Below are 13267 nucleotides of genomic sequence, written 5' to 3' on the forward strand. Positions count from 1 at the left end.
AGGGCCAGTAGGGACCACATACTTGATTCTAAAAGACTAATTACAAATTAGAAACTAAAGTACTAAATCATAACAGGAAATACTTTCTAGAGTTGATTTTAGGCAAACAATACACATTAAAATGTAATGCTTTTTTTGAGACTACAGGGCCCTGAATGTTCTTTGATTAAACTGAACACTGCTTTGTTTAATATTATTTACTACTAAAAATTGATTCATGACAAATTCCCTCCCGCTCAACAAAATAAGTTTAATTTTCATATATTTTCATTTCATGCTAATTTTGGCTTATGGGTATTAAACACAATCTTGTTAGATTTCAAGGCCTTTGCTGAAATCTATGAAAGAACCAAACTATTTTAACAGGTTATTCTTGATCTTCTAATTAGGAACACATATACGCTCTCGTGGTTACTGGCAGTGTTTGCTTCTACTCCCGGAAGTCACATCAGTGTCTCTGGCTTCACCCCGACCCAGTGTCTTATTAAAGGGCAGACCTGCGCGAGGACTTGTGTCTGGCTTCCTCTTTCTCTCTGTGCCGTCTCTCTCTGTGCCGCTCTTCTTTCTCCCGACTCGCCCTGTGGCGCTCATAGCCCCTTTCTGCATACTCCCTGTATCTGTACCGCTCTTCATCACTGAAACAGAATAGGAACAAGTATTCTTGACAGCTGGACTGCTGATTCTGACGACTTCAAACTATAAAAGAGGTGGCCTGAGTCCAGAGGTCCCCATGTTAGCACCTTAAACACAACAGGTGCAAAGTACATGTCTGCTGAACTGAGAGGAAAACAATGCTGCTCCCAAATTAGTACCAGATCTAATACAAAATATACAATAATTACACGTTGTATTAAAGGATCAATACAAAATATACAATAATTACACGTTATATTAAAGGATCGAGTGTGTTCTATGCTTTCAGTTGTTACAGGGAAGAAATTTTATAAAAACGATGTTTTTCTTCAAAAATGGGAGCTGAAACTGATTAAAATTTTAATTTGCAGCTTCCCTTGTGGCTCAGCTGGTAAAGAAACTGCCTGCAATGTGGGAGACCTGGGTTTGATCCCTGGGTTGGGAAGATGCCCTGGAGAAGGGTACGGCTACCCACTCTAGTATTCTGGCCTGGAGAACTCCATGGACTATATAGTTTGTGGGGTCGCCAAGAGTCAGACACGACTGAGTGACTTTCACTTTATTTTACTTTTTAGAATTAAAAGCATGTTTGTGTATCTCAGATTTCCAACCAAAATTCTTATATTTATAAAATCCTAGGTACACAGTTAAAATTCTAAAAACATATTAAAAATATTTTGCTTTCAAATACAGATAAGGTTCTTAAGTTTTTGAATCACATAAAGAGCATGTTCATCTAAAGCAGCAGTATAAACACTAAGAACAGTGTGACACCAAGCAACTTCCACACAAAACGCAGGCTGGGAACCGCCCGTGTGCACCTGAACTCTGACATCCCGGTAACTCACTACTGCTGTGTGCGTCACGGGGGTGGGATGGAGAGGGGCCATGGGAACAACTTCCTCATATCCACACAAAATGCAGGCTGAAAACCGCCTATGTACACCTGAACTCTGACATCCCGGTAACTTACTACTGCTGTGTGTGTCACGGTGGGTGGGATGGAGAGGGGCCATGGGAACAACTTCAAATCCATATTAAGCTGCATCTCCATTTTCTGATCTTGGAGAAATGGACTAGTGAAACTGGGACTGATGGCTAGTGTTACAAGCGTAATCATCTTGACCTCCTGAGACCTCTCTTCAGGTCCTTTTGTGAAAATAGAGATATACTTCTGGTTTTTTCTTAATCTTTCAAGTCTTTTTGTTTAGCATACAAGCCAACATTCTCTACAGCCTAATATCAGTAAACTCTTTTAGAATAAAAAAAAATATCTTTTGGAACACTGTGTGCTAAATAGCTATGGTTTCTAGAAATTTTATGTGTAATGCAATTATTAAATTAGTAATTTGTACACAGCATCAAGATGCTAAGGAATCTTAGAGAGTAACAGGAAACAGAATCAGGTGGAAGTATAAGCCATATAAAAACCAATCAACCTAACAGTGGTCTCTTAGCAAAAGTGATAATTCAGGAGTGCTATACCTAATGCCAAGTCATATTGCTGACCAAGTTATTATTGCCTGTGATACATTTTTATTTTTAAAAGTATTCATATATGCAGACATATATACATAAACATGTATACACATGCACACACACATGAAAATTTTTTTCTAATCTTAAATATGTACTTGGTATTGGGAAAGTGGAAGTGTGCCACCAGAAAGGTAATGCACTATGTCCGGCAGTGGGAAGTAGCAAGAACAGTCTGGGCAGAGCAGGCCCAGGGGCATCCTGACTCTGCTATGGTCCAGGGTAAGTAACTTAACCTCTCTACTCAGTTTTCTCACCTGTAAAACTGGCCACAGTCTTTCTCAGGGTTGTTGCAGAACTGACAATAGTATTTATAAAGTGTGTCTGGAACAAGAGGAGGCCCTCAACAAACAGCCACTAACGTGTAGGCTCACCACCTTCATTAAATTTAATGCCAAAGTTTTCAGAAGCAGAATCCTTTTTGTAAAGGTAACTGGCTAATAAAGTTTCTAAAAGGAGAATAAACTCACACCTACCATGACAAATATTAGCATTAATGTTATCCTCTTTAAAAATAAGGTTCTTGGGACTTTCTTGATGGTCCAGTGATTAAGAATTCACCTTGCAATGCAAGGTACATGGGTTCAATTCCTGGTCCAGGAAAATCTCACCTGCCACAGGGTAACTAAGCCCCAGCGCTCTAAAGCCTGTGCTCCACACCAAGAGAAGCCACTGCAACAAGAGGCCCACGCGCTGCAACTGCCCGTGCAGCAGAGCAACAAAGAGCCCGGGCACCACGAGGAGGAGCCAGTGCAGCCAAAAAGAAATGCTTTTTAAAAAACGAAGCTCTTTGTAATGATTCCAACTGAATTTACATAAAAATAACTAAGGTCAATTATCTCACAATTTGTCATTTGTAACCTCTTTCCCTCTCACCCTGCCACCAATTTTTATTAGATTTGAGGCCTTTAAGATTCTGAAAGCAAGCCATCTGATGGAACCATTCCCACAGATGGGGGAAGATTTGGTCTCATACTCAAAATATAAAGACCCCTTTTCCGATAAGCAGCTGCAGCACAAGGGTTTTTCTGGGCCTGGAAATCATTAGAGCTCATTTCAAACACCCTAGAATGACCAGCCTTCCCCCTGGCCCACAATTAAGCAGACTAAAAAACCTGTTGAAACTAGTCTGTAATTTTCACAATGACTCAGTACTTTGTAACACAACACATACTACATGCCATATTTGCTAAAATGTCAGTCTTGAGGAAAAACAGCCTTTACTTATAGGTCACTTGGATTTTCCAGAGAACACTATTTCTGGGATAATTCAGAACAACACAGAATTCTTCCACCTCTTTTCCACTCTCTGGCCTTCAACTTTTAGTCAGATTTAGGTAAACATTACCCCTGATGCCCTACAGCTAGCAACATGAAAATCAAATGTGGTTTAACAATTAACACTTTTTAGCATCAATAAAAATTGATTAGAATCTGTGCATGGTGTGCCTGAAATTACACTCAACATATTTTATAAACACTGTATTATTCATGCAAAGTAAACTTACGAGCTCTAGCAAAGCAATTCATTTTAGACTTCTTTCCTATTAAGTTTTGCATTACGTTCCTTACCTTGTGAACATGTACATTCAAGAGATAACAGTACTATCTCAAATATATTAACTACATTAGAAATGATTCAACTTTCTGGAAAGTAGTGCTCTTGAATTTAACAGAATTCACGCACTTTTTGGACTCAAGTTAACAGCACATTTCCCACCACACAGACTCGAAACATATACCACACACGCACAGATACAAACATATGTATGGACCATACCTTCACTTATTTAGTCAATAAACTTTTACCAGGTGCCTACAATGTATAAGTCATATTATTAGGAGTTATTAGAGAAAAAAGATTAAAATCTTACTGAGTTTCTTTCTGTGCTTTTTTTACACAAACTTTTAAACTTCCAACCACAGTCCTAGTTAAGGTGACAATATTATATGGTTTAATCTGTAAGGACAGTATATGAGTAATTCTGTATCCTCAGCACACAACTTTGTCCCTGGCACAAAGCAGGGATTCAAAGAAAGTCAGTTAATGAATGAAAGAATTAATCTGATTCCCTACTACTTCTAAAAGAAGAAAGAAAAAAAAATCGAGTCCAGAAAAATAGGGAAAACAAAAGGCAACTGAATTTTTAAACTACCTAATTCCAAGACTAGAAATGATTTTAAGTAATAACCATATTTCCAGTAGATACCATGGCTCTACTGTTGGTTTAATTTCTCTATACTTCCATTCTCTCATCTGACAAGTCAAAATTTAGACTGGATAATCCTCAAGAACCTTTTTGGATTAAGAAGTACATAATTACATGATCACATCTAACAAAACAAATATTGTCTGAATCAGGCATATGCTCACATCCTGAACTGATACACTGCTTCATCTCACCAAGCAAAATCAGAAAACTGTGTACCTGTGTATCTTATGCATAAAAATAGCTGGTAAGAAAAAGTTATCTTAGTTAAAGATATTTCACTCTACATTGTGAAGGTACCTCAATGGATATGTTAATTAGAAAGATGTTCATATTAATGCTTTGATAATGATAAATGGTGATTTTTAACCATTTCAAAACCTATCTAGCTAACACAGTTTCACCAAGAGTTTTCAAGATCATAGAGACTATTGTATTCACCCACCTCCCTGATGTGTGTATGTCATTTTATTCACCGACATATTCATTATGTGCCAGGCATAAATGGACAAAGGGCTGAGAATAGAGAGATGAAAAATGGTAGTCAATGCCCTGAAAGAGGCTTACTAAGAAAGATATGCTCTAAAGAAAATACATAAAGTGCTTAGGGAGTATGTGAAGGAATAATTAATTCTTTCTTTCAGGTTCAGAAGAGCTCACACAAGACAAATGTGAGCAGAACCTTCAAGAATCAGTAAAAATCTATGAGGCAGTAAAGGATAGGAATAACATGAAGGAAGGAGGTATTAGAACTTATGAGGATTTCCAGATGTACAACTAGTTCAGTATAGACAAGAGCATTCAGTATATGGGCTTGGGAGAGAATTGGGGTTAAAATATAGAAGGGTGCACTGGACTTGTGACTTATGGGTCATAAAAAGAATTTTGAATTCCTTCTTTAGGCTAGCAATAGATGAGTTCTTTCCAATGGCACAACGTTTTAGGGAATCAATTTCCGTATCCTGAACTTCCATGTTTATTCTTTCCTACATGTGCTCAGTGGCTCAGTCGTGTCCAACTTTGCGACCCCTGCCAGGTTCCTCTCCATGGGATTCTCCAGGCAAGAATACTGGAGTGAGTAGCCACTGCCATCTCTAATTCCTTCCTAAATATGGAGTGCCTAATGATACACCTGCAGGTAAAACATCACACCACTTCTCCAGTTAATCTCTTCTCCATCATGCTCCTGATCTTTTACAAAAGAAAGGCATTCTTTTCAACAATTTTACTACAGTACATTATTGGCTCAGAGTATAAAAACCATCATAGCATCAATAAGATCTAAGTTAAAATATTAGTGTCAGTAAGACCAATTTTATTCCAGGGACCATAAAGTTTTTACAGGGCTTTAGGCCTGTATCTCGGATATATGCTTCTGTTACAAAGTATGAAGAAATGGAATATTTTGGCCTGTGTCTTGAGACATTCTAACTTCACATATACTGTAGAGGAGTGTGGTGGGAGTCCTAGGAATTTTCCCTGACTAGCGAAAAAAACTAAACCAAAAATTCCTTCTGAAGGAAAGCCAAAGTGTTGGGGAAGCAGCACCTTATTTTGAGTTCTATGATTATTTTATCTTAGACAAGGGATACAGATTAACTCATTTAACAGGACAAGAAAAATGAAGTCAGACTTTCCCCCCACAGAAATTGGGTGTAATGTGGCTGGCTGGCTTGTCAATAGGAGCTGTATTTCATGAATTATTTGGTAGCTATTTTCCAAAAATGGAATGGGGGAACTTTCCAGCTCCAGGTTTGCATGAAAATAAATATAAAAGTACACATAAAGGTGTTCCATTAATTTTTAAAGACATTTTGGAAAAGATACTAAAATTAACAGCATTTCATTTTCCTAACCCTTTCTGAGCATACTGAGTTGAACAGGGTACCTCTAACATGAAGAGTATTAAATATAATTTGTAGTCTTCTGGCAAGTCTTGGTAAAGTCTTTCTGATATTCCAAGAAACTCAGAAAACTGAAAACTTTGGAAACAGGGTCTTTCTGGATGTAATCATCAAGGCAAGATGAGGTCATACTGGATCTGGCTGTGCCCTAATCCAAAGACTGATACCCTTCTAAGAACAGGGACACTTGTACACAGACAGAGAGGAGAACGCTGTGTGAGGACAGAGACACAGACTGGTGTGAGGCATCAAGGGACACCACGGACAGCTAACAACAGCCAGAAGGGACGAGACGGGCAGGGAACACATTCTCTCTCAAGCCTCCAGACCTGTGAGAGGAAACTTCTATTGTTCTAGGCTACCAGTTTGTGGTACTTTTATTGTTACACTGTGTAACAATTGGGTGATTTTTAATTCTTTGCTTTTAAGAAAACTGACCCATGAGCTTATGGATCCTTAAAAGTAATTTTGGTGATACGTTAATTGTATAATTTTGACGTATCACTAAATCCTAAAGTGCTCAAATAACAATGACAGAGCCACAACAAAATTCCATGAATTCTTATTTACATATTTTATGTGAACAACATTTTTCAGGGCTTACATCTATACAATTAAGAAAGAAATATAATAATGGCAGAGCCTTTTTTCCCCTAACAATAGTAACATTCATTTATGGATACAAACATTAATTAAGACATGGGCAGAAGCTCTTTCATCACACTAAGGAATGGAGCTCCACTAAATTATTTTCAGAATTTGCATTATATTTATATATAAAAATACCAAAATCAGAAAAAAATTTTAAATACTTAATAGTATGGTCATTACATTTTTAATACATTAACTTACATATGTATGTTGCAGGGTAAATAGGATGGATAATTAAAAATACTTTTTCATAATAAAAATAAAATTCTTTGGGGGACATGGTTCAGAAATAAGAATTCAAGCACAAAAAGAAATGTAGAGTTTCCAACTGTTAAAGAGAGCTTACTTATACATTTTAAAAAAATGGATAACGATGTTTAACAAATCACTGTAGTATCCTTAATCCACTGGCTATGTTCAAAAGAGCAACGATAACTTTAAAAATTATGATACTTACTAATGATAATTTTTAAAGTTATCGTTACTCTTTTGAACATAGCCAGTGGTAAGGATACTACAGTGATTTGTTAAGTAATTAGCCTCCAACTAATAAAAATAAATGAAAAAAAAGGAAAAAAAGTAACCTCTAAAGATGGAAATATGAAACTGAGCCAGACAGATTACCAGCCAAAATTTTTGTGGGTCGAAGAGGGAAACAAGAGATAAATAATTAAATGTAACCTATAACCACATTTGCAATGAATATGTCGGTCAAAGCTCACTAGAACAAATATTATTATGATAGTTTCTGCCCAAAGGAAAAAAAAAATCTAAGTCATAGTTTAGGATCCATCTTTTAAAGTGCTATTACAGTGCCAAAAAAGATTTACAGTGCAGCCAATTAATTTTAGCCATTCCAAAATGTTATATCATCATAGGGTTTCTAGTGAAATAAACACACAGAATTGTAATAGGTATTATCATTTTGTCATTGAATGACATGAGAGAAATTAGCCTAAAACTCAACAAAGAGCATGCAATTCAGAAATACTGTTTGATATTATTTCTAATTGACCCTGCTATTGTAGATGTAAAAAGAAGGACAATGTCAGTGGTGATGATAAACATGTTATGTGCTAGAATAAAAATATTCTTCTGTGAAAAAAAAAATTATGATACTTATAATAGACTGGAAATTTTATCTATCTGGCATGGTTGGTTGGTTTAGTTGCTAAGTCGACCCCATGGACTGCAGCCTGCCTGGCTCCCCTGTCCATGGAATTCTCCAGGCAAGAATACTGGGGTGGGTTGTCATTTCCTTCTCCACGGGACCTTCCCGACTTGAATCAAACCCGGATCTCCTGCATTGCAGGCAGATTCTTTACCAATTAGCCAAATGTTTATACTAAAGATGAAAAATTTTATGTGGCAAGATAAAAATACATGAGGGGGTATGACATTTTCAAAACTGTTTTAAGGAAGAAATGAACAAACAAATTTGAACACTGCTGCTTTAGATAGTGGGAAGTCCTTATGAGTTGAACGAGAGCCTTGATGCTTTTAAAACCCGCTATCCTCACTACTCTTCAAACCACCCTTTCCCAGCTGAGCTGGACTTTCCGTCCTGGCACTGAACAAGACCCTGAAGTGCAGGTACAGCACGCTCGTGTGGGCGACGACGCGCTGGACGCACCTGTTGAAGACGCTGGGCGTGGGGCTGTGGTCGCGCTCCCGCTCCCGCTCCCGCGTGCGCTCCCTCTCCCTGTCTCGGTCCCGGTCCCGCTCTCGGTCCCGCTCTCGATCTCTGTCTCGGTCTTTCTCTCTCCTTGAGTAATAGTCCCACTGCTTGCTGGTGTCCACAAGACTAGGCCATGAAGGAGCAGAACCAGGAAGGTGGGGAAAGGCAACTAAAGAGAAAAAATAATAATTAAGAGTTACGGTACTTAAAAAAAACAAGACAGAAAGATGAAAAAAAAAAAAAAGGTAAAAATCCCACAAAAATGCTTCATTAAATTAAAAAGAAAATTATTTAGTATGTAGAAAAGAGAAGTAACACATGGTGAATACCCACAGTCTGGGGACATGCCAGAAACAAATCTTAAAGATATAACTCTTCATTTCCAAGGTGGACAGCAAATCAGAATTAGACACATCACCAACTTCCCAATATAGCAAAAATATAAACCAGAATACATTAGGACATCTTCAGAGTGCTGAGACAAAGTAACGGTGAACCTAGAAATGTGTCCTCAAAATTATATTTGAAGAATAAAACAAAAGGCATTCATAAACAAAAATAAGCAAAAGTTATAAAACAGTTCACACACAAAAATAACTTCTATTGGATATATGCATAATACATTTCAAGAGTAACCACTAAAAAAAATAGAGATAAATGTATTATTTCAGAACAATGTAGAGAAAAAGAGAATATTTTAAAAATCACCTGAAAATTTCAGTTACTTTGCAACAGAAAGAATGGGGGTCTGCGAGACAAGTCTGAACGGCTCAAAAACCACAGTAATACAAAGAGGATGGAATTAATCACCTAAGTGACAGAAGTTTAAAAAATTCTACCTATATTTTGAACATGAAACATAAAAACACAAGACGGTTGAAAGTGAAAGGATGGGAGAAAAAAACGGAAAATGGTAATATCCCCTAATTTCCATATGAGTAACTGTATATTATAAGTGGCAAAGCATACTCATACAAAAAGGATCACCCGAGGAAGAATGACTACGTGAAGATAGAGGATGCAACTCACTAAGAACACAGGACAAATTAAAACTTCCAAATATAACATAGCCTTACTTTCTATGGAATAAAAACTAATAGAAATAACACAGGTAGAAACAGAAAAACCAACCATGATCACTGGAGACTAATGTAATTTTTCAATTATCGAAACTTTAAGCAAAGAAAAAAATCACTACAGATATATAAGGACGAAGCAAAACATTGTTAATAGAGTTGATTTAATGAACATAACATAGAAATCTGCCAGGCAGGTAAAGAATACTCATTCTCCTCACCCATATGAAACATTTATGAAAATATATTATGTTCTTTCAAAGCATAATAGACATCATGTTTTCTGACCACCACACAATCTAAATTAGAAGTAAAAATTAAAAGTTATGGGAAAATAATCTCCATTTATTTCAAATTTAAAACACATTTTAAAACAAATTTAAAACACTGACCCTGATAACTCAAGGGTCAGTCAAAAAAGTCATAAATTTAAAATCATTTAAAAACTGAACACAAAGAAAAGTACAATATGTCAAAAGTCTAGAGATGAAAACTGTTCTGAAGGAAATTAATCTTAAAAAAACCTGCATTACAAAAGATGGAATGTGAATGAATCAAGCTTTCAACTTATGAACTTAGAACAAAGTAGAATAATCTAACAGAAGGGAGATAATAAAGAAATCATGTCAGCAGAAAACTACCATGTAGTAAGCAAAGGTAGAAGTTGGCTTTTAAAGACTAGATGAATAAAACATGATAATCTTCTGACAAGATTAGGAAAAATACCTTATAAAAAATATCAGAACCAGTAAGGGACTACAACTACAGATGTTACAGAGATTAAACAATACGGAGACTATTATATATTTTAGAGCAACATATTAAGTAATTCAAAGAAATCTTGACTAGTCCCATAATTATTAAAGACATTAAATCAGCAATTTAAAACCTTCCCACAAGACCAGATGGTTTTTACAGGTGACTTTTACTCATTTATAAGGTACAGACCAGCTGAATAATACAAAAACTTTCAGAGAATGGGAAAAGAGATTATCCCTCTAACTTATCCCATGTGGCTTGTATAACCTTAATACTAAAACCAGTTAAGGACAATACAAATAAAGGAAAATCACAGAACAATATTACATATGAACTTAGATGTCAAAATTCTAAGTCTGTATTTATTCTAAAAAAGTAATCAGTTGTGACCAAGTTAGGTTTATGTCAGCAAATACACAGTGGCTTAATATCAGAAAAATTGAAACTGCCACATTAACAGAGAAGGAAAACAATACGATCAACTCAGAAAGCATCTGATGAAACTCAATATCCATTCACAGTTTAAAAGCCCTTGGAAAACTAGAAGAGATTTTCCTTTTTCTGACAGAGGGTTCTATCAAAAATCTGAGAGTAAGAATTTCATAGTGTAAGTGTAAAAGCATTTCCTTAAAAAAAAAATAATTTAAAAGAGGGTAGGTGGGGTGGTTCCAGACAAGAGCTCCACTTGCAGCACTTCAACATTATGTAGAGGCGCTAGTCACACAGTAAGAGCAAACAGTGAGGGGCATGAGGGGTGAGGGATGAACACCTGAACAGGAGAGAAGGGCAGATGATAGTGCCTGAGTAGAGTTCAACAGGTAACGGATCAAAGTATATACTGATATCCCTGTTATACATATAAATAAAATGAAACCCAATTCTATTTCTAAATACAAGCAAATACAAACAGAACACGTAGCTTAAATGAAGTTACCATTTATAAGGACAATGAAAACATTAGGTACCTATGACTAAATCTAACTAAAGCTGTCTAAGAAGTGTATGTAGAGTTACAGCACTCAGTTGGAACACATTAAAGAATATCTCCGTAAATGGACAGAATGCTTGTCCAGACGTTAACTCAATGTTGTAAGGTATGAATTCCTACAAACTGATCTACAGCATCAATCTAATAATAATACAGTACAGTAAGAAAAAGGACTCTGGAGACAGGCTGCATGGTTTCAAATTCTGACCTGACTCTGCCACTTACTGTGTGACATTGGGCAAGTTACTTAATCTAGCTGCTCTTAAATTCCCTAGTCCATAAAATGATGATCGTAACAGTATGCCTGCTTTATAAGGCTGTCAGGATTACATGAATCAATAGTTTGTCATATTGTAAACATAATATGAGTTAGTTATCAATAAAAATCTCAATAGTTTTCAATGAAACTTGAAAAGTTGATTCTAAAATAGAAATATAAAAGCAATGGCCCCAAATCACTTCTGAAACAGAGTAAGATAGATTTTGCTAAAACAGATATCAGATTTACTATAAAACTCTTTAATTTTGAGTTTTATAGTAAGTATGGCACTATCAGCATAGAGATAATTAAAAACTAACCAAATGAATAGTCTAGAAAGCTAAGAAATAGATACAAGCATGCAGGGAACTTGATACACAAATGGAGATGATGCTATAGATACTTCAGGAAGGAAGGACAATTATATCTTTACTAAAGAAATGAAAAATATTCTGTTAAGTAACCTGGAATATATGTAAGACTAATTATTTCGATAGTAAATATTTTTTAATTCAAGATAGTACTTTAAACCATGGGAGTATGTTTCTACTATTCTAAAGTATTTAAGTACTTTACTGATTTAAATTGAATCCGGGCAATTAAAAAATAACACTTACCATTGCCATATGGAAAAGCACGTGCAGAACGACTATCATAACCAGAGGAATGTCCACTGTCAAAGAAAAATGTATGTTTACGTGTTGCAAGTTCTGAATTTTAGCTTGGTGCAAATAAATGCAAAGCCTAAGGCAGAATTATGACTTGCCGAACCACCATGTAATTTGTTCTGTTTGTTTTTGTTTGTTCTGTGTCGCTCAGTCATGTCCGACTCTTTGCAACCCCGTGGACTGTAGCCCACCAGGCTCCTCTGTCCATGTAGTGCTAAGTTTAATACTGTTAAATAGCTTGTGTTTTCAGTACTAAAAAATTAAGTTATTACGGAATTACAACCACCATAAAATGGTAGCTGCAATTCCATAATAACTTTATTTTTTAATCCTGAAAACACAGGCTATTAACAGTATTAAGCCTAATACTACATGTAAAGAAGATACAGCTTATTAGTATTTTTTAACATAAAGAATCCAGTCAATTCAGCCTGACACAACAGACAACAGAAGCTTTGAGGCTGACAGAGTACTTCAGACATAGTTAAAAGTTAGCCTTAGAAAACTAATTTTAATGAATAAAAATCAGAAATTCCACCCTACTGACAAGACTCGACAAATACTACTTAACATTTTGAATGAGAAAACATATGTTTAACAAGGACTTAAAATTAAATGCTTATGGTCTCACGAGTCACACTTTGCTGAGTTTTATCATTTCTTCTGAAAATCATATGCAGTTTGATGCTACTGATCTAAAGTTCTCATGATTTTTCTTTAGTTTGAATCACTTTCTCAGAAATACAGAATTTTTTTTTAAGTAGCATTTTTTTGCCACTTAAGAGGAAATAATAATAGCTACTATTTACTGGTTAGTTCTGTCTGTCAAGAATGGTGCTGATGCGTTATACTCACCTGAGTTGTTTGAATCTTCATAACTCTATCAACCCCATTTGGCAAAAGAG

At 35.8% G+C, this 13267-nt stretch overlaps 1 protein-coding gene across 16 annotated transcripts in view; it reads right to left on the reverse strand.

Moving 5' to 3' along the window:
* The window catches only part of FIP1L1 (factor interacting with PAPOLA and CPSF1), a 65206-nt gene that overhangs the window by 648 nt on the left and 51291 nt on the right, over window positions 1-13267 (reverse strand). For 14 of the 16 annotated variants that reach the window (XM_061145964.1, XM_061145969.1, XM_061145968.1 and 11 more), the window contains 3 exons: window positions 12312-12367; window positions 8568-8781; window positions 498-635 (listed from right to left, as the gene is read on the reverse strand). In XM_061145964.1, coding sequence (XP_061001947.1) covers window positions 498-635; window positions 8568-8781; window positions 12312-12367 — 408 coding nt within the window. The remainder of the gene's footprint in view (window positions 1-497; window positions 636-8567; window positions 8782-12311; window positions 12368-13267) is intronic. The other 2 variants (XM_061145970.1, XM_061145972.1) reach the window with 2 other exon arrangements.

This window comes from Dama dama, chromosome 6, assembly GCF_033118175.1.
Source record: "Dama dama isolate Ldn47 chromosome 6, ASM3311817v1, whole genome shotgun sequence".
Classification (NCBI taxonomy): domain Eukaryota; kingdom Metazoa; phylum Chordata; class Mammalia; order Artiodactyla; family Cervidae; genus Dama; species Dama dama.